General features: G+C 31.1%; 3 protein-coding genes across 5 annotated transcripts; 1 reads left to right on the top strand and 2 right to left on the bottom strand.

Moving 5' to 3' along the window:
- Positions 1 to 1012: 1012 nt before the first annotated feature.
- On the bottom strand, positions 1013 to 11274 carry LOC128188465 (metaxin-2-like). Its single transcript, XM_052859543.1, has 9 exons — positions 11186 to 11274; positions 10883 to 10930; positions 9549 to 9668; positions 8869 to 8945; positions 8518 to 8610; positions 5785 to 5823; positions 5374 to 5499; positions 2712 to 2788; positions 1013 to 1371 (listed from the first exon to the last, which is right to left on the bottom strand). The coding sequence occupies exons 1-9, from the start codon at positions 11226 to 11228 to the stop codon at positions 1209 to 1211; spliced, it is 786 nt and encodes a 261-aa protein (XP_052715503.1). The 5' UTR covers positions 11229 to 11274; the 3' UTR covers positions 1013 to 1208.
- On the top strand, positions 11271 to 14500 carry LOC128188466 (phosphopantothenoylcysteine decarboxylase-like). The gene is made up of 5 exons (XM_052859544.1): positions 11271 to 11432; positions 11866 to 11961; positions 12249 to 12377; positions 12691 to 12859; positions 14293 to 14500. The coding sequence occupies exons 1-5, from the start codon at positions 11307 to 11309 to the stop codon at positions 14358 to 14360; spliced, it is 588 nt and encodes a 195-aa protein (XP_052715504.1). The 5' UTR covers positions 11271 to 11306; the 3' UTR covers positions 14361 to 14500.
- Positions 14501 to 20907, bottom strand: LOC128188464 (leucine-rich repeat-containing protein 34-like). Of its 3 annotated transcripts, none has more exons than XM_052859541.1 (11): positions 20753 to 20907; positions 20456 to 20581; positions 20010 to 20024; positions 18113 to 18302; positions 17934 to 18017; positions 17515 to 17643; positions 17039 to 17170; positions 16165 to 16283; positions 15745 to 15900; positions 15380 to 15506; positions 14501 to 15031 (listed from the first exon to the last, which is right to left on the bottom strand). In XM_052859541.1, the coding sequence occupies exons 2-11, from the start codon at positions 20569 to 20571 to the stop codon at positions 14807 to 14809; spliced, it is 1293 nt and encodes a 430-aa protein (XP_052715501.1). In that variant the 5' UTR covers positions 20572 to 20581; positions 20753 to 20907; the 3' UTR covers positions 14501 to 14806. The 3 variants fall into 3 exon arrangements, with proteins under 3 accessions (XP_052715501.1, XP_052715500.1, XP_052715502.1); XM_052859540.1 differs by lacking the exon at positions 20010 to 20024 and adding an exon at positions 19153 to 19176; XM_052859542.1 differs by lacking the exon at positions 20010 to 20024.
- Between the last annotated feature and the right edge of the window lie 1647 nt (positions 20908 to 22554).

The following is a 22554-nucleotide window of genomic DNA, read 5'->3' as shown; positions in this document are numbered from 1 at the left end:
TTATCTACGTTAAATAACTTGATAAAATATATATTTGCTCATGTCCATTAGTACACTTATTTATTTTGAAAGGTGTCAAAAAAATGAATAAATTAATGTTGATTTCAAGGTATACTTTAATAAATTCAAACTTGAAAACACAGTTCGTAAATATGATGTATCGTTCATTAAAAGATAACATTTGACACCCTTCAATGACATTTAAACTCTTAATTTTAAACAATAGAATAATATATTTTGGTTTCAATTTCCAAACGAAAAATTCCAAAATCATGTTGCATTGGGATATTAAAACGTTTGATTAATTGAATCGATCATAGGCCCATGGGTCACCGTGCCCACCTGTAAATGTGTTCAACTTACATTTTCTAACAAGACTGTTTCTCTTTCTGGTCTGCCTTTATCACCTTGTATCACGGCGAGTTTTTAAAGTTCGCATTCGCCCGCGGAACACATTTAGCATCAGAATAGAAACAGCATTGTTATGAGAGATGTTTTTGTTACATGGGCTCATAATGAGTTTTACACAATAAGAAAGTGAATTACTGACAATATCAATATATTTTTTTTTTGCATTATTCTTTTCTAATTACGTGAACAATTGTGTACCAGTCAAATGAAATTAAACGTTAAAATACAATGAAAATAATGCATATTTATGATATATTTAGAATTAAAATATGTTAAACATAGTGGTGCAATTTTTATACACATTAACTGAAAATTTTTGCTAGGACATATTTCTTGATTTGTTTTTGCTGTCTGCATAATTGCAAATAAAATTTGATACTTTTCTCACTGCAAAATTTTCATTTAAAAGTCTTGTTAGGAAACTCAAACTTCCTTCTTCAATCCAATTAAAATTATATCCCTTGATGCGCTCCAGTAGATATATATATACCCAGGTCAATTTACTGGAGCAGATCAGGGATCCAATTTTAATTAGATTGTTCCTTTTTCTGTTCCAATCAATGACCTACAGATTCTATGAAAAACTAATTCATCAAAAATGGAAGATTAATCATTTTATTTTACAGTTTCATACCCATTTTTCAGATTCACAATAGACATTATATAATAATATAATTGCATTTACCAGGCTACTGTCAATTTGATTGATCAGTTCAATCTCAGTTCTCAATGATGGCTCAATTCTACCAGTAATTCATTATAATTATTGAAAGTACACATTCTAATTCTAAATAAGACTAGTCATCCTCTTTTTCTTTGAAATATTTAGATTCAATTCTCTGGCAGAATTCTGTAAGATTCACAAACTCTTTAATGTCAGCAGCTATATCCACAGCTGGAAGTTGTATTGTCAGCAAAGAGAAGAGATGTCCAAACACTAAAGCATCTAGTTCTGTGGGTCTAAAAAACATGAACGCAAATGGGATAAATGCATTAAAAGTATACTACCGTTAAATAATTTGATTCGCGGTTGCTTAATTTTTGCTGATTTTGTGGATCATCCTCACTCGCAAATTTAAATCTTCAGTGATTTATAATACTGTCACATCATTAATTCATAAATCATACAAATAATTCCAAGAAATAACATCCCCATGAACCTGGGGAAAAAAATGTACAACTTATGTCTAATCAAAAGCCAAACATGAATTTAATTGTAATTGATCTGTTTAATTTACAGTACACATGTGTTAAGTTAATAATCCAAATACAGTAAACAGTAATCTAATTAAAATCAGCTGATTTGATATGCTATTGCAGGCACCTAGAAATACTGGAATAGGGGTGGAATACCCTACCATGCCTATCAAAAAATGGTACAAAACAATGTACAAAATATCTCTTTAAAAATCTAGTATTGGGCATAATGTAATTATGAAATGATATCATTGTAGTACAAAAAATCATACATGGCCTTCTTACACAGATAAAATCGATCTTACACGGACAAAAATGTGATAAATCTATATCTCACTAAAAAACAAGAGTCATCTGCCATTATGAAAGCCTGTCAAACAAGGGTTACTAGCTAATGTTTGTAAAATTCCATCCATCTTGGTTGTGAGACACGATTCTGTAAGTACCATTAACCCTATGACCCAAACTCTGAAAGATTTAATCGCTGTTGAACTTTGAGTTCACAAGATGCTCCCCTTACAATACTTGAGCAGAATACATGATTATGAATCCTATCATGTTTATTTTGCAACTAACTGATAGTCAGGTGATGGCTTACAAGGTTGAACAGCAAAAGGTCCCTCCTCTTCCCATTTAGACCAAATCCGGCATTATCATTATTATCTGAACTTTACTTTTCTATTCAAGGCCGTTGAAAACAACAACATTTTGTAACATTATTTGAGACCTCTGGATGTAATTTCCAGAAAGTTATGAAATCATGGGCAGGTAAATAATGACAGAATTAACTTAGGAGGGGACTGACAGCTAAACGTTGTAACTTATGTGTTGTCATGCACGTAGACAACCAAAAAATCTTTGTAGGCTTGTCAAAACGTTCAATAATCTTAATCATTCATTCTCATTTCAATAGCTGCATTTGTATATGACTGAAATGATCTAGTTTCCCTTGACTTTAGAGGCTTTATATTTTAGAAAAACAATCATAGCATTATTATACTTCGTGGGGGTTAATGCACATGAGCAGTTCAAATGCTACTGGTTCTTTTGGAATACTTTCATGGCTTCTAATGCCAAATTTGTGGAGAAAAGATGGAACTTACTGGTCTCCAAAAAAGTACTTCTGCTGTTCCAACCTTTCTGATAATGCCTGGCAGCAAGACTTAATTTCATTCAAAACCTGCAAATCCAAAAAACTTTGTTAAATGTAATGTTTCTACTACTGGTTCATGTAATACTGATGTATTTTAGTAAACCTAGACATCGCAAATATGTCGAGTGAGTGAGATAAAACTTTGAGATATATGAATATAAGAATTTGAAAAACATACAGGGTTAAACCATATACAGAATAACAGTCCTGTCTTGAAATCTCTTTGACATATTTGCTAGTATTTATACAGTATTGATGTTCAAGATAACAAAGAAAATTGACTTTTGTTGCAATAAAATTTTTACAACCCCCTGCCTTTTGAAATCATATCAACTATGTTAAATGAGATATTTCACTATATAAAACAACAATTCTTTAACACTAAAAGATCAAAAAGAGTTTTGTATTTTTCAGAGAGAGAGAGAGAGAGAGAGAGAGAGAGAGAGAGAGAGAGAGAGAGAATTCGAAAAAAGGAAAACAGTATTTAAAAAGACTTAAAATAACAAGATATAATTTAAAAATTATTATCAATAGATATTATTCATTTTTATAAATCATTCATATTGGTATATACTGGTTTTGTCAAGAAACTAATCTAAATTGCTTCTTTTTTATCATACCTTCTAACATTGCACACAATGAAAGCATTAACTTTAGTCATTTATCATATTGAATGTGATGCTCTATTTATTCATAGGGTAATTAGGAGCAAATTAGGAGTTAAATGATTGAGTGAATGATAAAAATACACACATATTTCCTATTAAACAGAAAAACATTATTCTGCTCTGCATAATCCCTGTTGTATATGATACATGTGCTCTTTGTGCTTTGTGTTTTTGATAAATTAATATCCATCATGCAAAAATTTCTTCTTATAGGTTTTAAACAATGGTCACACAGAGTACATTGAATGATTGAAACATTTAACATGTTTCTTGTCACCTCGTTACTGTAACATCCAAAATCATTCTTGCAAATCAAATCAATGACACTGAATCTATCAAGGTGTATATGCCAAACGAATTAACCTCCCAAAAATCGGAAATTAAAATATTAACTTATGGAAACAGGAACAATTACTGCATATCATAAATTTCAATAATTTTTCAACTTTGGTATCATATATGGAAATGTACAGTTCTGTACAAACTTGGTGTAGATCTTTATATAATATGTAGGTGTAAAGTGAAAACATTCAAACCAGAGTAAACCATTATACTGGTTATATAGTGCTTATTTAAACTGGTGGTTATATAAGTACATATTCTTTATAGTCAAACAATATGCGTGGGTATTAAATATGCGAATGCATGATTACCATACTGAAGTTTGGATTTTATTACCATATGCACAAGGGTATTTTATGCAGTTTTAAGCTTACTTCGTAACATAGTGTAAAGGTGTAACTTAATTGTGTAAATTTCCCCATGCGTTAATAATAACCACTTTTACAGTAAGAAAGTACACAGTAATAGTAAAATACATGCATAATGAATTACAACTTTGGAAAGAGGTTTTTTAACTCCTTTAGTTCATTTTCACATTTTTTACATAGTCAGGCTGCCAAGTTTCAAAGTTTGGTAAAATGAGAAATGACTTCATACGCCGGAAAAAATCTATTCGATAAATGAAGATACAGTTGACGGTAGTGAAAATAAGTAAGATTAAAAAAAATCATCAAATGTGCAATGGAATTTTTTAATATCAAAACTATTTTCTTTCTTTAGTTTTAGCTTAAATTCTCTCAAATCTTTTTAACAATAGAATTAAAAGCTGTCAAGGATTGCCGAAGAGGGTTTATAACACACAAGTAGGCAACTTTTCTGTTTATATCGTACAGGGCGAAAAAGGGTATATTTCCTGTAAGTATACAATATATTAATTTAAGATACTGTATTTGAGGCTGAATGTAGTCAAAATCCAAGTAATATGCATATCTCTGATATATGTACAATTGATCTGCGAAACAACAACTTTGAATTCTATCTTGAGATCTGTAGCAGGAGTTATCCGCACTATAACTGTGCCCTATATGAAATATTATGCAAAAAAATGATTAAGTTCAACAGCTGGTATTTTGTTAATAAATTATCAAAAATCATATGATATGCACATCTCTGATACATGTAAAATTAATCTGCAAACCAACAACTTCCTATTTTGAAGGAGGAGTTATCTGTGCATTAGGCGTACTCTTGCCACCTGCTCACCCGCCCATATGACTGCAATTTTCAATTTTAATAACTGCATTTTTCCTTTGGAAACCCCGGTTAAAAACTGTCCAAAAAATGGAGGAATTTTTTTTTATATGTACTTTCAAAACAACAACTCTATTTTTAAGTAATTTCAAGCACATATTAATGGATACAGGTATACATGTATATTTCAAACTTTCTGTGACCTTCAAAAAACACTTAACTGATTTCAATCTTCCATAAATTTGACCCTCTTTAATGTCATTATGTGTATAACACACATATACTGTGATTTTTCCATCTGGACTTTCCATTTACAAGCACAAAATTCCCTGGATAATAGATAAAGTCGCCACAGTACATACATGTACATGTAAGCCAAGATGCATGCATCATACATGAGTGATGTTTTACCTCTTCAAGCGTTTTGTTCGCCCATCCTAGACTCTTTAATTGAGATTTGACCTCAAACTTTTTCATCATCGGTATCATCCAGTTTAATGGCCATGGATGAACGGCCCCTACTCGAGGCTGGGTCACCTGTAGTTAATCAACATGGCTTATTAACATCACTTCAAAATATCATCTCTACTTCCATGTTTAATTTCATTGTTACTGAATTCAATCAATTTTTAATTACCAATATTTAAAGAAATTGTTTGCATGCAATCACACAAAAGTTGGGGAGGGGTGTTATTTCATGATTAAAAGGAAATTTCTATTAACACAATTTTAGATAGATCTGAACTTTAAATTAAGAGAATCTTCTTTGACAATGTAAATTGAATGTTTTCCATACACTATCAATATAAAAAAATATCCTACCTCAACAGCTATAGTATCCATCATCCAAGACAAGTATTTCTGAAGAAAAAATGTTAATAGTATTACATGTATCATAGTTTAATAAAAAAGGACAAGTAAATAATATATGCTTTTTAAATATAATCAATACAAAGGTATGTGTAATATCAGTATCAAGCTTTAGTTTTTTTTGAATTTTTTTTAATTTTGGTACACCATATTACTGATTTGTGGCCAATGATGATCTATACAAAATGTTATTAGAAATTACACTTCAATGAAATTTAATTTCATGGATCAACTCAACAACAAAATCCAAGAAAATTTGTAATCAACAAACATCGATGAAAACACAAAGCTTTCAATTTAATTAATAAAGTTATGTTTACTTAATCAGCTATTATTTTTATCCTAAGTCTTAACTTCACACAGTACAGTCAAAAGATTGCATAATGGTTTAATGAATGTATATTTTTAATTGTATATTTTTAATGATACATGTACTGGGGGAATATTATTTCCTAGAACTCATTACATTCTGTTGAACTTCGATATCTCGAACACTGGTATCTCAAATATAAGATTGCCAATATGGGCCGAACAAAAAGTAACAACGAGTTATGTTTGATTGGCCGACAATTCTTAGATGCCAGCAAATCTTAAATATGGGCAAATCTTATATTCAATGTTTGATTAAAATACCAGAAGATATCAAGGTCATCAAAGTCAAGTTATCTTGATTGAAAAGCATTGAATTGCGCACCAACATTGTTGAGGGCCTTCTGAAACTACAGCATCCTAACATTCAGAGATGTTTTAACTTATTAGAACCTGACACTCTTAATGAAGCAATTCATCAATTGCTTATATGTCATAAATAATTAAGAGTGTTTCGGCAGTATTAATAGCACATATCATTTCAAATTCGTAATTATAGGGCCCATCTTGTCAGGAGTTCACCTTATGCATAAATTAATCTCCTTGAACTTCATTTGATTTTAATTTAAATCTAATGATTAGATCACTTTTTGTGTTTAATGACTGCAACCATAGGAGGTGTTGTGAATAATTTTTTGCATATTTCGTCACGTTGTATGTTATCCCAATATTTCATAAGTCGTTTACTTAAACCTTCTATACATGGGTTAAATTGGTCACAAAAGTATAATGCACAAACTTTTTATTGTTTTCTTTTGTTTTTTTTTTTTTAGAAGATCCATTCATAATAGGTTCAATTTCTGATTGCTTGTAACCTCTTTTTTCAAGATGAGTTTTAAAATCTTAAAAAATACTTTAATACAGCTCGATCAATAGCATTTCTCAGATGTCTGGTACATTCTCCATTAATTAGGCCCTTGAAAACTGATGTGCTATAAGCACTCAGTCTGCCATGTTTTTGTCAAACCCTTTTGTCAATTAAGATAACTTGACTTTTTTGTTACCTCTATATCCTCTGGTATTATATTTGAACAATAAGTAAGATTTGCCCATATTTAAGATTTTCCAGCATCTAAGAATTGCCGGCAAATCAAACACAACTCATGGTTACTTTTTTTCTGGCCCATATCGGCCATCGTACAAATACAATGGATATGTCAAAGTGATTTGTAAGTCCAAACCACTAATTTTTAAGTATTTTACCTTCAATATCTTGAATACTCTGATATCTCAAAGTTTTTAAACAACCCAATCTAGTTTGAGGTAATGCAGTTTGACTGTCTATCATACCACAGTACATGCATGCATGCATAAAATGATTTATTGCATTTTAATTGTTTTATAAATTTTTGGGAGTTGATTTTAATCAACTCTCCTATGCACTTACTCAGGCAAAGCGAAAGTGAAACAGTGTTTGGATCTAAGCACAAATCAATTATACCGCTGACAACACTTAGTTCTTGAAAATAATCGATAAATTTGATGCTATGTATTATGAAGCATTGTTTTTCAAGAAAACTTATTCATAAATACCATGAAAATACTAAGATTTTAAATTGTACAAACAGTTTAGATATTTTTAAAGTCGAATGTATTCCTACGCTAGAGTTCAATGTAATTTCGTTCAACCAGACGCTTGGCTGTCTCCGTTAATATCCGACAAAACAGAGTCTCTCTTGCTCAAAGATAAACGGAGACAACCGAGCGTTTGGTTGAACAAGACAAGATTTTAATCTTGCCTGGATCCATACAATTTCTCAGAAATATTTCGATTACTGATACTACTTGCCATGCAAAATCACATATCGTTGATTTTGAATAAATGATAATCGATAAAATCAACTCCTGTCAGTACTTCAGTACTTTGATTAATATAATCTACATGATAAGCAAGTGTACACAATTAAAAAGCTTTCATAGAAATAAAAACAATCTACATTTTTTCAATGTCCAGTGTTTTTTCAGCTGCTTAATATATTTACCCGTCAATAAATATACAAGAAGGTAGGTGCTCATTTTGGGTTTCAGCTAACAATTAAAAACTATCTGGTAATTATTTTCAAGATTTCTAGGGTATGTCTAAAACGAAACATGTTTTGTGTTGGTATGTGTACTCTAGTATACAGTTGAACTTCGGTATCTCAAACACTGATATCTTGAATTCAATGAATATGTCAAAGTGATTTGTATGTACCAACCACTTGTACTTAAAGAGATTTACCCTTGATATCTCGAATACTCGGATATCTCAAAGTGTTTAACCTGTCCTATATAGTTCGAGATAACAAAGTTTGACTGTATATATGTTTGGTTTACCTCAGCATTTCCCAGAATCCTAGACACCATAGAGCAGTAGGCTCGAAGATCTGACTTCTCTGTCTCAGACAGGTCCTGACTTAATTGAAATCCCTGAAAGTATTTTGCAATTTTACAGCAAATGATAATAATTGTACAAAAAATCATAAATACCATTGTACCAAATATCTGTGATCAAATGTACTACATTTATTTTGTATTCTTTGTTGAAATATAAACTTATGTAATGTACTGTAATCTCTCATTTAGGAATTTTTCTCTCATAATTGTAAACTTGTATGCCCTCTGGGCCCAAATTTGGAAATAAAATTATCTTATCTATCTTTACTTTTTTTTCTTTAAATAATTTACCCTAAGGCCAACAAATGCTACAATAGGGTCAAACTCTGCTACTAGGAACACCCCAGCTTGCAGAAATGGAACAGAACCTATGAATAAAAAAGAATCTAAATTAAATTCATGATTCTGTTCAGTATTTCAAAAGTAATTAAGCAGAGTGCAAATCCTGTATAAACAAAATATCAAATTAGTTTGGTTACATTCAGACACCACCCCCCTCCCTCCATAAAAAAAAAATTAAAAAACAAACAAATTTGGTTTATATATTCAATACATGTAGCTCTTTATAATCTTTTTCCTGATGGTATGTTTAATGATAGTGTACATAGGAATGTTTTACAAGTAGTTACAAGTACTTCTAGTGGAATTTAATTCTTCAACTGAGACTTTCCCCTGGCACCATCTGAAGCAATTAAAAGATCTTTCAATCTTCAATCTTCTTAACAGTTACTGGCAATTACAATTTCTAATGAAGGAAAAAAATTAAAATTACTTTGTAAATCTATTTTAAACCAAAATTTAAAAAAACCATATATAAAATGCACAACGTGAAAACCAACATAATGCACAGGGGAATACCTACATAATGCACAGTGGAAAAACCTACATAACTGATTGAAGCTTAACACATTATTGTCTTGGATGAAAATCTGCTTTTTATAAATGATTCCCAAACACATTATAGATGTTACCTGAGGGTGACATTTCCTCTGCATTTATACGTAATTCTCTAGTGAATGGTAAATTGCACATCTTGAGAAAAGTCCTAACACTAAGACAGTTAGCATGGTCTGGCAAGATAATCTGCTCAGCTGAAACAAAAGGTTGTGTTTCAAAGTCAGTCAAGTTCTTTCATATTCCTCCATTTGAAATAAATTTACACATATAATGAAACATGTCCACGCATTAATGCAATTATTTTCATATTTTTTATTTTTGCCCATGCCACAATGATTATAAAAGATTAAATCAATGTGGCTATGCCCCAAGACTTTTCTTTTATTTAATACACCAGACACCTAAGGTATTTAGGTTTGTCCGGAAAAAAAGGAAACATATGTCTGGACTACTAGCCAAGTTTTCACCATTTTAGGCTATATTTACCTCTTTTAGAACAAGAGTTCTGTATATAAAGTTCAAGTTTTAAAGCTAAATTGTTTGTTTTTATTTTTAATTTTTTTTTTTTTTGCTAAATGATAGTTTATGGGCAAAAATTTAAATGTGTTCAAAAACCCCAATAATGATTTGATCACTTAACAAGCTAATTCAAGGAATTTATTTCACCTCCTTAGAAAGAAAAGATGCTGCAAAGAACCAGAAAAAGATATAAATGGCCCTAGAGAAGAAATTGACCATGACCTTTGAACTTTTAGCCTTAGGTTAAAAGCCTTAGTAAGAGAAATTCAAAACCTAAGGTTTGAAAAACTTCCTGAAATAAAGTTATTATGATATCTTAAAACTGTTAACAAGGCAAAGTACAAGGCAAAGTATGCAAAGAATTTCTGATCTCTGTACAGCTATGAAAATAACAGTGACCTTGACCTTTAACCTCTATATCGATAGCATTCTTTTTAAAGATAAATAAAATACACTAAGTTTTGTTGCAACACCCAAAAGAAATTGACAAACTTCATCTGGAAACCATTTTATGCTACAAAGAATTCTGACCTTGAACTTTGTCTGAAACAACAGGGATTTTCTTTACCTAAGCCACAGGGAATTCTGATATCAAATATAATTTCTAAATCTCTAAAGATTTTTTATATCACCTGGAAACGAAGATATTTCAAATGCAGTAGGGAATTCATGACCTTGACCTTTAACCTTTTGTTCATGAAATCAACAGATCAATGAGGGTCTTCTTTATATGATATTTAATTTAATTGCTAAAACTCATAGACTTTTTTGAAATTGTACTAAACGAGACCTGAATCAACAGTCAGAATGACAGAGGACGGACTGAAAGACGAAATGAGTATATCCATCAGCTCGAAAAAAAAAAGTTTAAAATATATCAGTCCTTTACCTTGGTATGGCTCATACAGTTTGACATTGCTTGGCCACCTTTCTGGAGCTGTAAAAAAACATTAAAAACTATCAAATTCCATTCTTTCTCAATATACCTCGATAACAAGATGTTGCTTTTCAAGGGTTTGTTTGTGTGCATAAATTAGATACCGAGAAAATTCGACCGAAACACGTTTTTTCTTAATTATGTGTCTTTACAATACAATATAACATGAAACTGAAATATACAATACTGTGTTTACACATTTGATAATTCAAAATCTTATCTCTTTTACCATGTTTACAGAAGCGAATAAAATACCTCCAATTTCTGCCTGTATTACATTTCCAACTAACGAGGTCATTTTTGTTTACGTCGGAAGTGGCATTCGGAACTCTCTCAGTCTCTGTACTTTCACTTTTTGTTTACCTGATTAGACCTGATGAGTGGAACAGACGAAGAAAAATCAAGCACAAAGTCAAAGAAGATTCTTGTGGGATGCACAGGAAGTGTTGCATCTATCAAAATACCTTTATTGGTTCAAGAGCTTCAAAATTCAGATGATACGGTATACGCTTTTAATTTTATTCGATTTTTATCAAATGATACTTTGTAACTGGTACGTTTGTGTCCAGTTTACTTTGAACACTACTGAAACCAGATAATAGAGGGAAACGGTATGTTCATTATTGATGAATCATTGATGCAAGGACTTTAAATAAAGTCATCAAAGATTGGGAAAGTTGAAATTTTGTTTATTTTTGACATTTTAATTGATTTAAAATATATGTACATGTACACTTAATATACATTTCTATTAAGAGTTAGATGTTATACATGCTTGTTGAAATAAATCGTAGCGAAATTCGTCAAAACTAAAAGTTTCGTTCCAAAGCCCGTTCCACATCAGTGCAAAAATATTTACATGTAGTTTCGTTGAATCTTGCTACGATTAGCCAGAAAAAAAAACATGAATTTTTATTAAGATCCATTTTTGACAGGTTGAGATCAAAATAGTGGCCACTGACCATGCTCTCCATTTTTTTGACAGAGACACGCTCTCTGTACCTGTCCTGACTGACAAAAATGAGTGGGAGGTAAGTATCAAGTCATGAATTGCCAAACTTAATGAACTGCTTCATGTTCTAATTTTGTTTCTATTTTTTAAGTACTGTACTTCTATTAGTTTTTATCCTTTTTAAAATCTAACTTATGATCTAATGATAAAAATATATTACATCATTCCGACAGGATATGACATTTTCAATACCGGTAAATATATTTACACCAGCAAATTTTTATATACTCAGATACAAATTTTTAGTTTACATTGATGAATTCAACCTTGATAAATGAGATTTAGCTGACTGTTTTATCTCATTAGATGTGGAAAACCATACAAGATCCAGTCCTTCACATTGAGCTCAGGAGATGGGCAGACATCTTAGTAATTGCTCCTCTAGATTGTAATACACTGGCCAAAATATCAAATGGCATCTGTGACAACTTACTGGTAAGTTATGTTCAATGTTTTCTAAAAGGACGAAGAGAAAATACATGTATCGGTAAAAATACGGTATCATGGATATATACATGTAAATATTACATAACATGCATCAGTATTGTTGTTACTTAATTATATACTTGTCCTTCCTATTAATAGGTAACTTGACCATTTGTCTTTAGGATATGAAAATTATAATGGTGGACACATAATTGAGTTATAGACAAATTTAGTGAAACATATGTAAGATTGCCACCAAATGTAAGCACGTAAAGAAGCAATTATATTGAATAAATGAATAAATTCCTCTAATCCTTTGTAGACTTGTGTTGTGAGAGCTTGGGACCTTAGCAAACCATTTTTCTTCGCACCAGCTATGAACACCTACATGTGGCAGCACCCAATTACAGCACAGCAGATTGACAACCTAAAATCCTTCGGTTATAAAGAAATCCACTGCATCTCGAAAAAATTGGCTTGTGGTGATGAAGGTACTAGACAACATGCAAAATATGATGCTTTAATTTATTTACATTATTGTCATTGTCTTAAGCCATCGTCCAAAGACGTATAGCGCACTTAATATACAATTTCGCCGACAGTATAATGCTTTTGTAAACATTTTCAATATCATACAATATTTAGTTAAAATATATTTAAAGAAACACAAATTACATGATTGATTGTACCAGGTTAAAATGATCTTATCGGGTACTTGTGAAACACAAAATCCTGAAAATCTTCAGGTTTGTTTGGGATATATAAGAAAAAAGGTATTTTGCAATAAAAAAATTTGGATATTTGAGTATATCAACCACTTATAACCAAAGAAATGAGATTTAATCTATGTTTCACTGGTATTGTAGTCCACGTTTACTTTGGATTAATTTTTGTTTAACGTATTCTTCACACTGAAAGGTAGACAAATACTGTAAACAGGAAAATATTCCATTTTATTTTTGCTCCCTTATTGTCAGCAGGCGAATTTAAGACTGGGCAAATTTCAATGTTTCAAATCATATCTTTCTGGGCGAATTTAAGACAGGGTGAAACTGTTTGCAAGTGTAGTAGGGCGAAAATTACACAGGGCAAAATAACCCTGTATACAGTATGTCACTTAGTGACTTTTCAAATATAATCATTTATGTAGATTCCTTAGTTTCCACAAGTACCTAATTCTGGGATTTAACGGTTTTGCATCCAACCGCGAGAATATAAAATCACAAACACTAAATTTTCATCATAATTCCAAATAGGTTACATCTGTCCGAAAAATAATAGCGAGATTATAAAATCCGCTAGATGTGCTTCTCGCAATTTTACGTGGATAATAATTTCTCGCATTTAATTAGGAATTTACAGTATATACTTGTATATATATTTTCTATTTAAGGCATGGTAAGAATATAAAGTTTAAACTACATGTACAACTAATCTGCTAGCTTTTTATCAAGCTCTCTAAATGGTGTAATTTTGAGTATGAGCACATCCAATATAAACAGATATCTTTAATAACACTACACTCTGTTACACTTATAAATATTCATTGGAATTTGCTGGAAGTAATCAAGGTTCAGTAAATCAACTGACTTTATTCACATAGTTCTTTATATTCTTTTCCTGAATTTATGACAAATCAGTGGTTACAGACAACATTATCAAATCAGGACCTAGGTTTTGAAATAATATTCTGCAACAGGTACTTGTATCTATTTTGAGTAATAGGTACTTTCCGTTGAAGCAGTGGTGAAGGCAAAATAATGAGAAAAGGCGCATAGCTCTTTCCTCCAGATAAAAAATAATCTTACTTATTGGCCATAGTTTGTGATGATGTTTTATTGTTTATCCATGATGAAATTCATGTTTTATTAATATTTCTTTGAAGAATATGAATTTGGTACTCATATTTTTTTTTCTTTAACAGGCTTTGGTGCAATGGCAGAAGTTCAGACAATAGTAAGACATATTGTTGAAGCCTTAAACTTAAAATGACTGTCTGTTCCATTTACTGTAAAATCAAACTAAATCAAAAATATTTGAATCATTGATGTTAGCTAGAGCAAGACTGAATGTATATTGTTTTTAAAATGATATGTTAAGTTTATTTGATAAATAAAGACAGATAAACTCACTTTAATTTTTTTCAATTTTTAATTCCATACATTTTTACTTACTTTTATCACATGCAAAACTTAACATTAATATACACATACATGTACATGTATATATATATAATATTTACATTATTCACGGAGATTTATTACAAGAAATGTAAAAAACATTAAAACAATAGTTCATCAACATATATGCGAATGCTTTATGATCAGCATACCTGGTAATACTAAATATATGACCCCCTCCCCCCTCCAAAAAAAATTTTAATGAGCACATTAAATTACATACATTAATATGAATGAATGATATTGGTTCACTGAGAGTTAATATGTGGTAAAATTCTTGATTGCCACCACATCTGAGCCTCTTGGGTTTTGTCCCCTGGGCTGCCAGCTAGGAACATCATCTCCATAGCTTGGAGCATAGTAGTAGTGTCTGCGGATAGAATTGTTTAGTTCACACAGTTTTGTCACTCCATCCACAACATAAGAACGGATGTCTGTATCCTGGGGCTCTATGCGACCATTTTCCAGCAAACTAGCAAACGCCTAAAAAATATATTCCAATCAGCACAATATATGTAAATCATATGATACCGGTAATTCAGTCAGTTTTATATACAGAAGATAAGAAGCTAGTACCAGTAATTTATTGTTAATAAAACTTTGAATACCCTGATGATTTTAATATTCTTAAACATTTAGCTGAGAACTCTGCAAGTCACACAAAAAGGACTAGACATTTGGTATTCTGTCCTTTACCACTTCACCAGTATTGCAAGATGAACAGCAAATTGAAAACCATTAGCTGGCCAAGATACAACTGTTCAACAGTGGTGTTGCTCATGTGTGACCTTACAACATTAATTTATCAGACTGAGTACAGTATATACTTACTATGGTTGCTGGTTCCTCCAGCTTGTTTCCCCAGATAAAGATTTGTTTGAGGGATGTATTCACTTTCAGAGCATCAGCTAATGCACACAGTCCTTTGTTTCCAATGTTGTTAAATGAAACCACTAGGCTAAAAGATCAAATAATTACCATAGTGAGACAAGATCTCCTTAAAAATCTTATCTTTAAAATGATAGAATTTTACCTTATTGCAGTCATATATTTTTTTCAATTGTGCATTAACTACTAAAACATGTAGCATGGGTTAAATTCTTCAGGCTTTGGCTGGTTTTTTTTCCTTTAAATGGAATACATGTATAAGAATATACTGGTATTTAAATTACACAAAATATTCTCCGCATACTTACGTTTGGAGATTTGTGTTGTATGTTTTGAGGGCCTCTGCTATGTGACAGGCCCCATCATCCTCCAGTCTGTTATATCCCAGATCCAGAACCTCAATGGCTGTGTTCTCCTTCAGGACTTTTGAAATTTCTAATGCTCCATCTCTTGTTATTCTGTTGCTGTAGAAAACAAAATTGTTTGCCTGCTAGTTTGCACCTTTTTTTGGTTGATTATTTTTGTTATCAAATATCGGTATATGTTGATATAATATGATCAACTTAAAAATATTTTCTGCAATAATAAGTGCCATTAATTTTGGTGGACTGAATAGAATAAAATTCAAACACAAGTACTAAAAATGCAGTAATATCGATTTTAGATATCAGTACATGTTTTATAACAATGCCAGGAGATCAATGTATCATACTCTGGCAGTATCTCACCAGCTTAAGTTCAGGCATTTGAGAGTGTTGTTTTGCATCAGGTTCTCTGCAAGACGAGTGGCCCCAAAATCTCTCATATCATACTTTTGTAGATGGATTTCTTCTATGGAAGTATTTACCTGGAAATATTAAAAATACATGTTCCTGTTTATAGAAACAATTCTCATATTTACAGTGTGTGTCAAATGCATGTACTCATTTTGAAATGTAATTCTGATTCATTGCTGATCTTTTTTTCTCTCTCTTTTTTAACATTTACTGTTATACATGTAGTTTTGCATATCAGAAAGTATTGTAGTCTTAGGGGCAAATGATTAATGATTAGTTAATTTCAGACAGACGTGCTTCATTTTGTTGAATTCTTTTACATTGATCAACTTAATTGCCAGTTTGTAAAGGGGAGTAACTCAGTTTTTCAAATGTTCCAACAGAAATAAAATGCATCTGTAAATTAATAATATACAGCAACTATAAATGTTTTAAATTGTAACTTTGTATAGATTTCCCTCTGAGCCCCATGGTCCCCAAACACAAATCTGATGCAAAATGTATGATTATAACTCTCCCATCTGGCTAAGAGTTGAGCTTACATGCATGCACCCAGCTCTGAGCTGTGGCTTCGCATTGTCAGTTTTCAAATATAGAAATAATATTGGCAATGCACTGCAATTCACAGAGTGTGACCCAGACACGTACCAGAGTTTCACAGCTTGTTTGAATTTCTCTAATACAAACTGTCTATATTCTACCCAGAATTCAAATCTATGCAAGCGCATTTGAAAAATGCTGACTTATAAAATACTAATGTCTGCTGCATGATATTTCTGGCATGAGAAAATAAAGAGAATTTCTTTTGGGGGAGGGGAGGGCTTACTTTTAACATTTTAGCATAGTGCACAGTTGTCTCCTCCTGCTGAGTAAATAAAAGGGGTCTGTTGACGTTGAGTGCCTTCAGTGTCTTGTTTTGGTGAAGAACTGTTGACAATGCTATCACACTTTCTATGGTCTGTCAATAAACAAAAAGTGTAGATGTCTATATTCATTTTACATACGTATGTTTATAGTTCTACAGTCATGAACTTTAATTATATGAGGTATATCAACTATGTTAGTACATTGTATTCTAATATACATGTATGTTCATATACTGATATGAAAAAGCTATTATAAACACTCTGAGGTTATATATATCCATGCATCCCTCATAAAATTTCTTGCAAATTTTGACAAACTTTTATTTTCTTGTGCAAATTTGATTGGTTAGTAATTTTTTACACTTCTATTATTTAAAAAATTATCATTGATATATTTTTTATAAGTTAAATCAAATTATGATTTACACAAACATACCAAATCACAGTCTGCCACATCTAGTGCCTCCAAAGTGGTGTTGACTTGTAACATCTGAGCAAGAGCCATGCCACCTCTATTTCCAATCTTATTTCCTGTTAATCTCAGAGCTTTCAGAGATTCATTGGTCTACAAAGAATAGATACATTGATTAAACGCTCTAGCTGTTATAAAACTTTTTAACAAGTCATATTGGGAATATAAATTCATTTTTACAGTTTGCACCTACTAAATGTTTCATTATTTCTTTTTTTCTCCAGGAGCAATACCTTATAAGCTTGCAAATTGTCTGCTTACATGGGTTTTGAAGTTAAAATGTAAAGTCTCCATTGAATGAAACATTGAAATTCTAAATTGTACACCCCTAATAAGATACAGATGAATGATTTACTCTACTTATATACACCAAGTATCAGTACCTGCAGTGCTCTGGCCAGGATCTCCCCTCCTTCTGGACCGATGTCATTTGACATCAGATTAATGTCACGTATTGATGCACTCTCCTGGAAAGTGAGGCAAGATTGATTCAGTATAACAGTATTACAACATGGGGATCCTGAGTAAATGTAAATCTCTATGTATTTAATAATTACTATACCTCAATAAGTTTTGCAATATGTTTGGCCCCTTCATCAGTAATGTTGTTAAATCTTAGGTCTAAGCTTGTAACATACAGGTTGTTCTGCAGTGTCTTGTACAAGACCAGCATATCTTGGTCCAACAAACGTTTGTCTGTCAGTAGCTGATTATTTCCGGCCAGATATAGATGCATGTTTTCCTTAAATTCACTGTTTATAATATACAAATTGAATTTTGTCAGTACAATTGGTTCTTAGTTCATGCAATTGACTGATAATATTGTGCAAGCTTAATTAATGGAATATTATACCTAATGGTCATTTTTGTAGACCTATATAAGCTTAATAAAGTACACAAAATTCTTATCACTGGTATGAATCAGAAATAGAATTACAATGATTTATAAACACATGTGCTTAATTTTGAAATTTTATACCTACCTATGCTTTTGATATTGGCAACAGAGTGCAATGATGATGAAAACTATGCCATTAATATATGTTATTGAAAGGACTATTTCAACTCAAACACTCTCAAGATTTTAGTAATTTTCAATTAAAGTTTCATTGTTATAAACTAAATGTATCATACATGATAATAATTTATGAAACCTTGCATGTACAGATAGTTAAATGAATTGGAATTCAGTTGCCAAAAAAAAAAAGGGAATTTTTTTACACCTCAACTCTGCATTCTTAAAGATTTGTAACTTAATTTCTTAAAAAAAGTAAGAATACCACCTGACTGATACTTATAACCTTGGAGGATGCAGTAACAATAAAATTAAGCGGCATTTCATAGGAAGTCTTTAAGAATGCATGTTTAACAACAGAGGACCATGCAGGAAATTGGGAGGAAAATTGTTCACACAGAGACAGTATTTCACTGTTATCAAGGTATAATATTACTAGTATGTTCAATATTATATGATTTTCATCATAAAATGTGATATTCTTTTGAGGAGCAAATGTTTGTAGCATGAATCAGTATTTTGGTTTTAATAGTTGTTACAGTTACTGTCTGGGGAAAAATTAATTATTAGGTGAAAATTCTGTATACCTGCTTTCTCTACCACCAAGAGTGCTATATTCACAAGAGGAAAAAAATATATACTTTAAATATATAGTTTTCACCAAGAGACTATATATTTATATCGGTTGAATTAGGGGTTTTCATGTAAAGTATTGTATTATACAGTGGTATGAAAATATGTTTCCCAAAGAGCATCGTATGTTTATACAGTTCTGTTGATACATATTAATTTAAAAACATGACCTAATGCTATTGTCATGCAATCATGCTATAACATTCTTGTACAAATTGTTCCTAACCATGCATAAAACTGTCCTTTTCTATTCATATACATGCATGTATAAATTGGTTTTCTAATACACTTATCTAACTAAAGGTGCAACAAACATTTTAGTTTTAAAATTAATATCATATACCTTAAATATTTGGATTACTTTTATTTTTGTAATGTGAGTGTTATTTCAAGACAACATCTATCAGTTACTCTGAGAGTAACAAGAAAATTCACGAAAAGCATTGAAAATAATGTTACTAGTTGATTGTTATCATTAGCACCTTGACCATGCATTGTTTAAAACTGATGCACAAGAAAGGAAAATTTACTAGTAATTTAGGGTAGGGAAAACTCTACAACATGCCAATACAACGTGAAGAAGTATAGATCCTGCCATGCTGGTTAAAACCATTTACATGTAGATATCATCCATTTTCTCTAAATTTACCTTATCAAATCTTTCCTGTACAACTAATCATCAAATTAACATTTTTTCGTACTCAATAAAACCATCCATTCAATCTATACTTCTTCAAAGGAACAAAAAAGATTCAAACAAAATGGTTAGAAAAGTTGAAGGTAGTAACCAATCCAGTGTCTCCATACTCACCCTCTCTTTTTCATTCTGTGAGTGCATAGTAATTCAAAATTGTGATAAAAAATAACAAAGTGATGTTTGAATAAAAAAAAAACCCATGCACATTAATCTATTTGCTTGGGGACATTATAGTGATGGTTGTGGAAGTAAAAAAAATGTGGTGTGAATTTCATAATTTGCATGGAAGTTAAATTTAGGGGGAAAAACATCAATGAATTTGTACATATTGTTATGTTATCTAGATACAGAAAATGGAAATGTTATTGATACAAAAATTGAATATGTGGATCATTTTATTACCTAAAGATACAGAATTTGAAGAAGATCATTCTTATAAAACACTACTTAAAATGTGCTTGTTTTAAAAATACATATATTGACTCTGAAAATAATGAGTAAATATGAATATAAGTGCATTAATATTAACAATGCCAATTTCTTATTCAATTAAAACTTACAAAACGGTTTCTTCCTTTTCCTTTTCCAGCATTTTTACAATATATGGATTAGGAGTGACTCCAAGTTCCGTACATACAGCATCGTACCGATATGCCGTTGAATGTATGTCAGACATGACGCTAGTTCTGTGGATAAGAGAAAAGATGCAGAGAAAATTCTATCTAATTAATTTATTTCTTGCTGTTTTTCAAAACAATAGTATTACGCCAATGGGATAAATTCTTTAAAACTTTATACAAGAGACCGTTATTTTAGTGAGTTTATGACTAGGTAAAACATTAAACAGATAATCATACTTTCTAACTTGCTGGGTTCAGCGTCAGGTTGCTATGCAGTTTCTAAATCTCGTAAAATCTCGCAGGTGGTTTTTTAAAGGAGTTTGGTAAATCGTTCATATAATTATTCGTCATTTAAGATATTTATTTAGTGAACGTGTAAAGCATACCCTTTAATCAATATTTACTTTCCATTAGCATCACTTTTAGCATAACATTCGAATTTTGAACCAATATTCCAGTTAGCAACATTATTTTATAGATTCTTTCCGGATATATGTATTCCATCAAAATCAGGTTTTTCTATTTCATTTTAACCTTTGACATGCAGAACTCGGAGAAATTTCTGATAAATTATGTTTATTTTGCGTTTATAAAGTCCAGTCATCCTTGTTACATAGACTGAGTGAATCATTTATATTGTCGTCGTTCAGAAAAAAATATCAAGGTAAGTGGCGATAGAGTACAAAACAAAATGGGTAGATCACTGTCTTATCATGTGATGTTGCACCAATGCTTGACTGTACCAAAATTCTAGTTTCTGTCGGTCGGGTTTATAAACAACTTACGATTAAGTCATTATCCTTAAAATTTCTACCATGAAATGATTCTTTTTCTGTAAAAAAAAAGACAAAAATTATTCATCGTACTGTAGCATTTTGTTAACAATCTCTGAAAAAGTTGGGTTGCAGAAAATTAAAATGTAAGAATTTTTTCTTTCATTTTTTTTTGTCCACTTTAAGTTTACACCCTGGTTCCAACTGTTCTACTATTGTTCGATCTATTCTAATTAGATATTGTTTAACTTTACTTCTCTCTGCATGGGGCTAACCGAGGAGTAATTTCAGTGATTCATCAAGACTGAAAAATATTGACTGAATGTCTCTTCCAATGTCTGACGTCTCTTCTCTTTCGGAAGAGAAATTAGTCAAAATTTTTCAGTATCGATGAATCTCGCAGAGATAAGCCTAGGAGAGGACAGTGATTGAAAGAAATCCTGCACTAAACAATTAATTACTTTTCAAAAAAAATAAAAATCCACTCATCCTTTCTTGCCATGAATATTTGTTTTATGATCATTCACGTCAAGCTATTCACATTGCAGTTATTGTATTTAATTAAGATAATTGTCTAAGCAGAGATTTATACATACAATAGTATATAAGTCAATGATCCAAGTATAGTATACAATATTTAAGATACAAAATTGACTAAAAAATTGAGTCACTGCCAAAAAGCTGTTTAATTACTAGGGTTTTAGTACTTGACCTTCATTAAAAGAGAAAAACAAACTAAGCGAGGTCTTAGGTAAGTCGTACTGATGTTATGAAAAATTATGATGAATTTTCCATTATTTTTTTTCAAATCAAATTTAAGTGTAATAATATTTAATCATTATTCAAAGTTTAATAAATTGTTCCAGCAGCAGCGAAGCACTTTCCTATTTAAGGAGGCTGAATGGTCAACAAATTACCAGTCAGATTTACCTTAAAATTGTATATGTAATAAATTTTTTTAGACCTTAACAATTATATTTAAATAGTAAAGAAAAATTCCTAGTATATTAGCTTTAAGATTTTAATATTTTCCTTTAACTTAAATTAAAAAGTATTTACCAAGCTCTCCTTCTAAAGGAAATTAAAAATAGTCAAAACTTGGCCCCAACCATCCAGCCTTCTTAAGTTTAAGACTGTACTTAGTCCTACTTAAGTACTGTTTAACTTTAACACAATATATCAGGTATTTTAGAGGTTTTTACTGAATCAACTCATTATAAAGCTGGAGAAAATGGCAAATCAATTGACTGTAAAGAGGGTTTTGCC

The sequence above is a fragment of the Crassostrea angulata genome, chromosome 6 (genome assembly GCF_025612915.1).
Source record: "Crassostrea angulata isolate pt1a10 chromosome 6, ASM2561291v2, whole genome shotgun sequence".
NCBI classification, from domain to species: domain Eukaryota; kingdom Metazoa; phylum Mollusca; class Bivalvia; order Ostreida; family Ostreidae; genus Magallana; species Magallana angulata.
The sequence above is the reverse complement of the archived record's forward strand: the minus strand, read 5'-3'. Positions and strand labels throughout refer to the sequence as shown.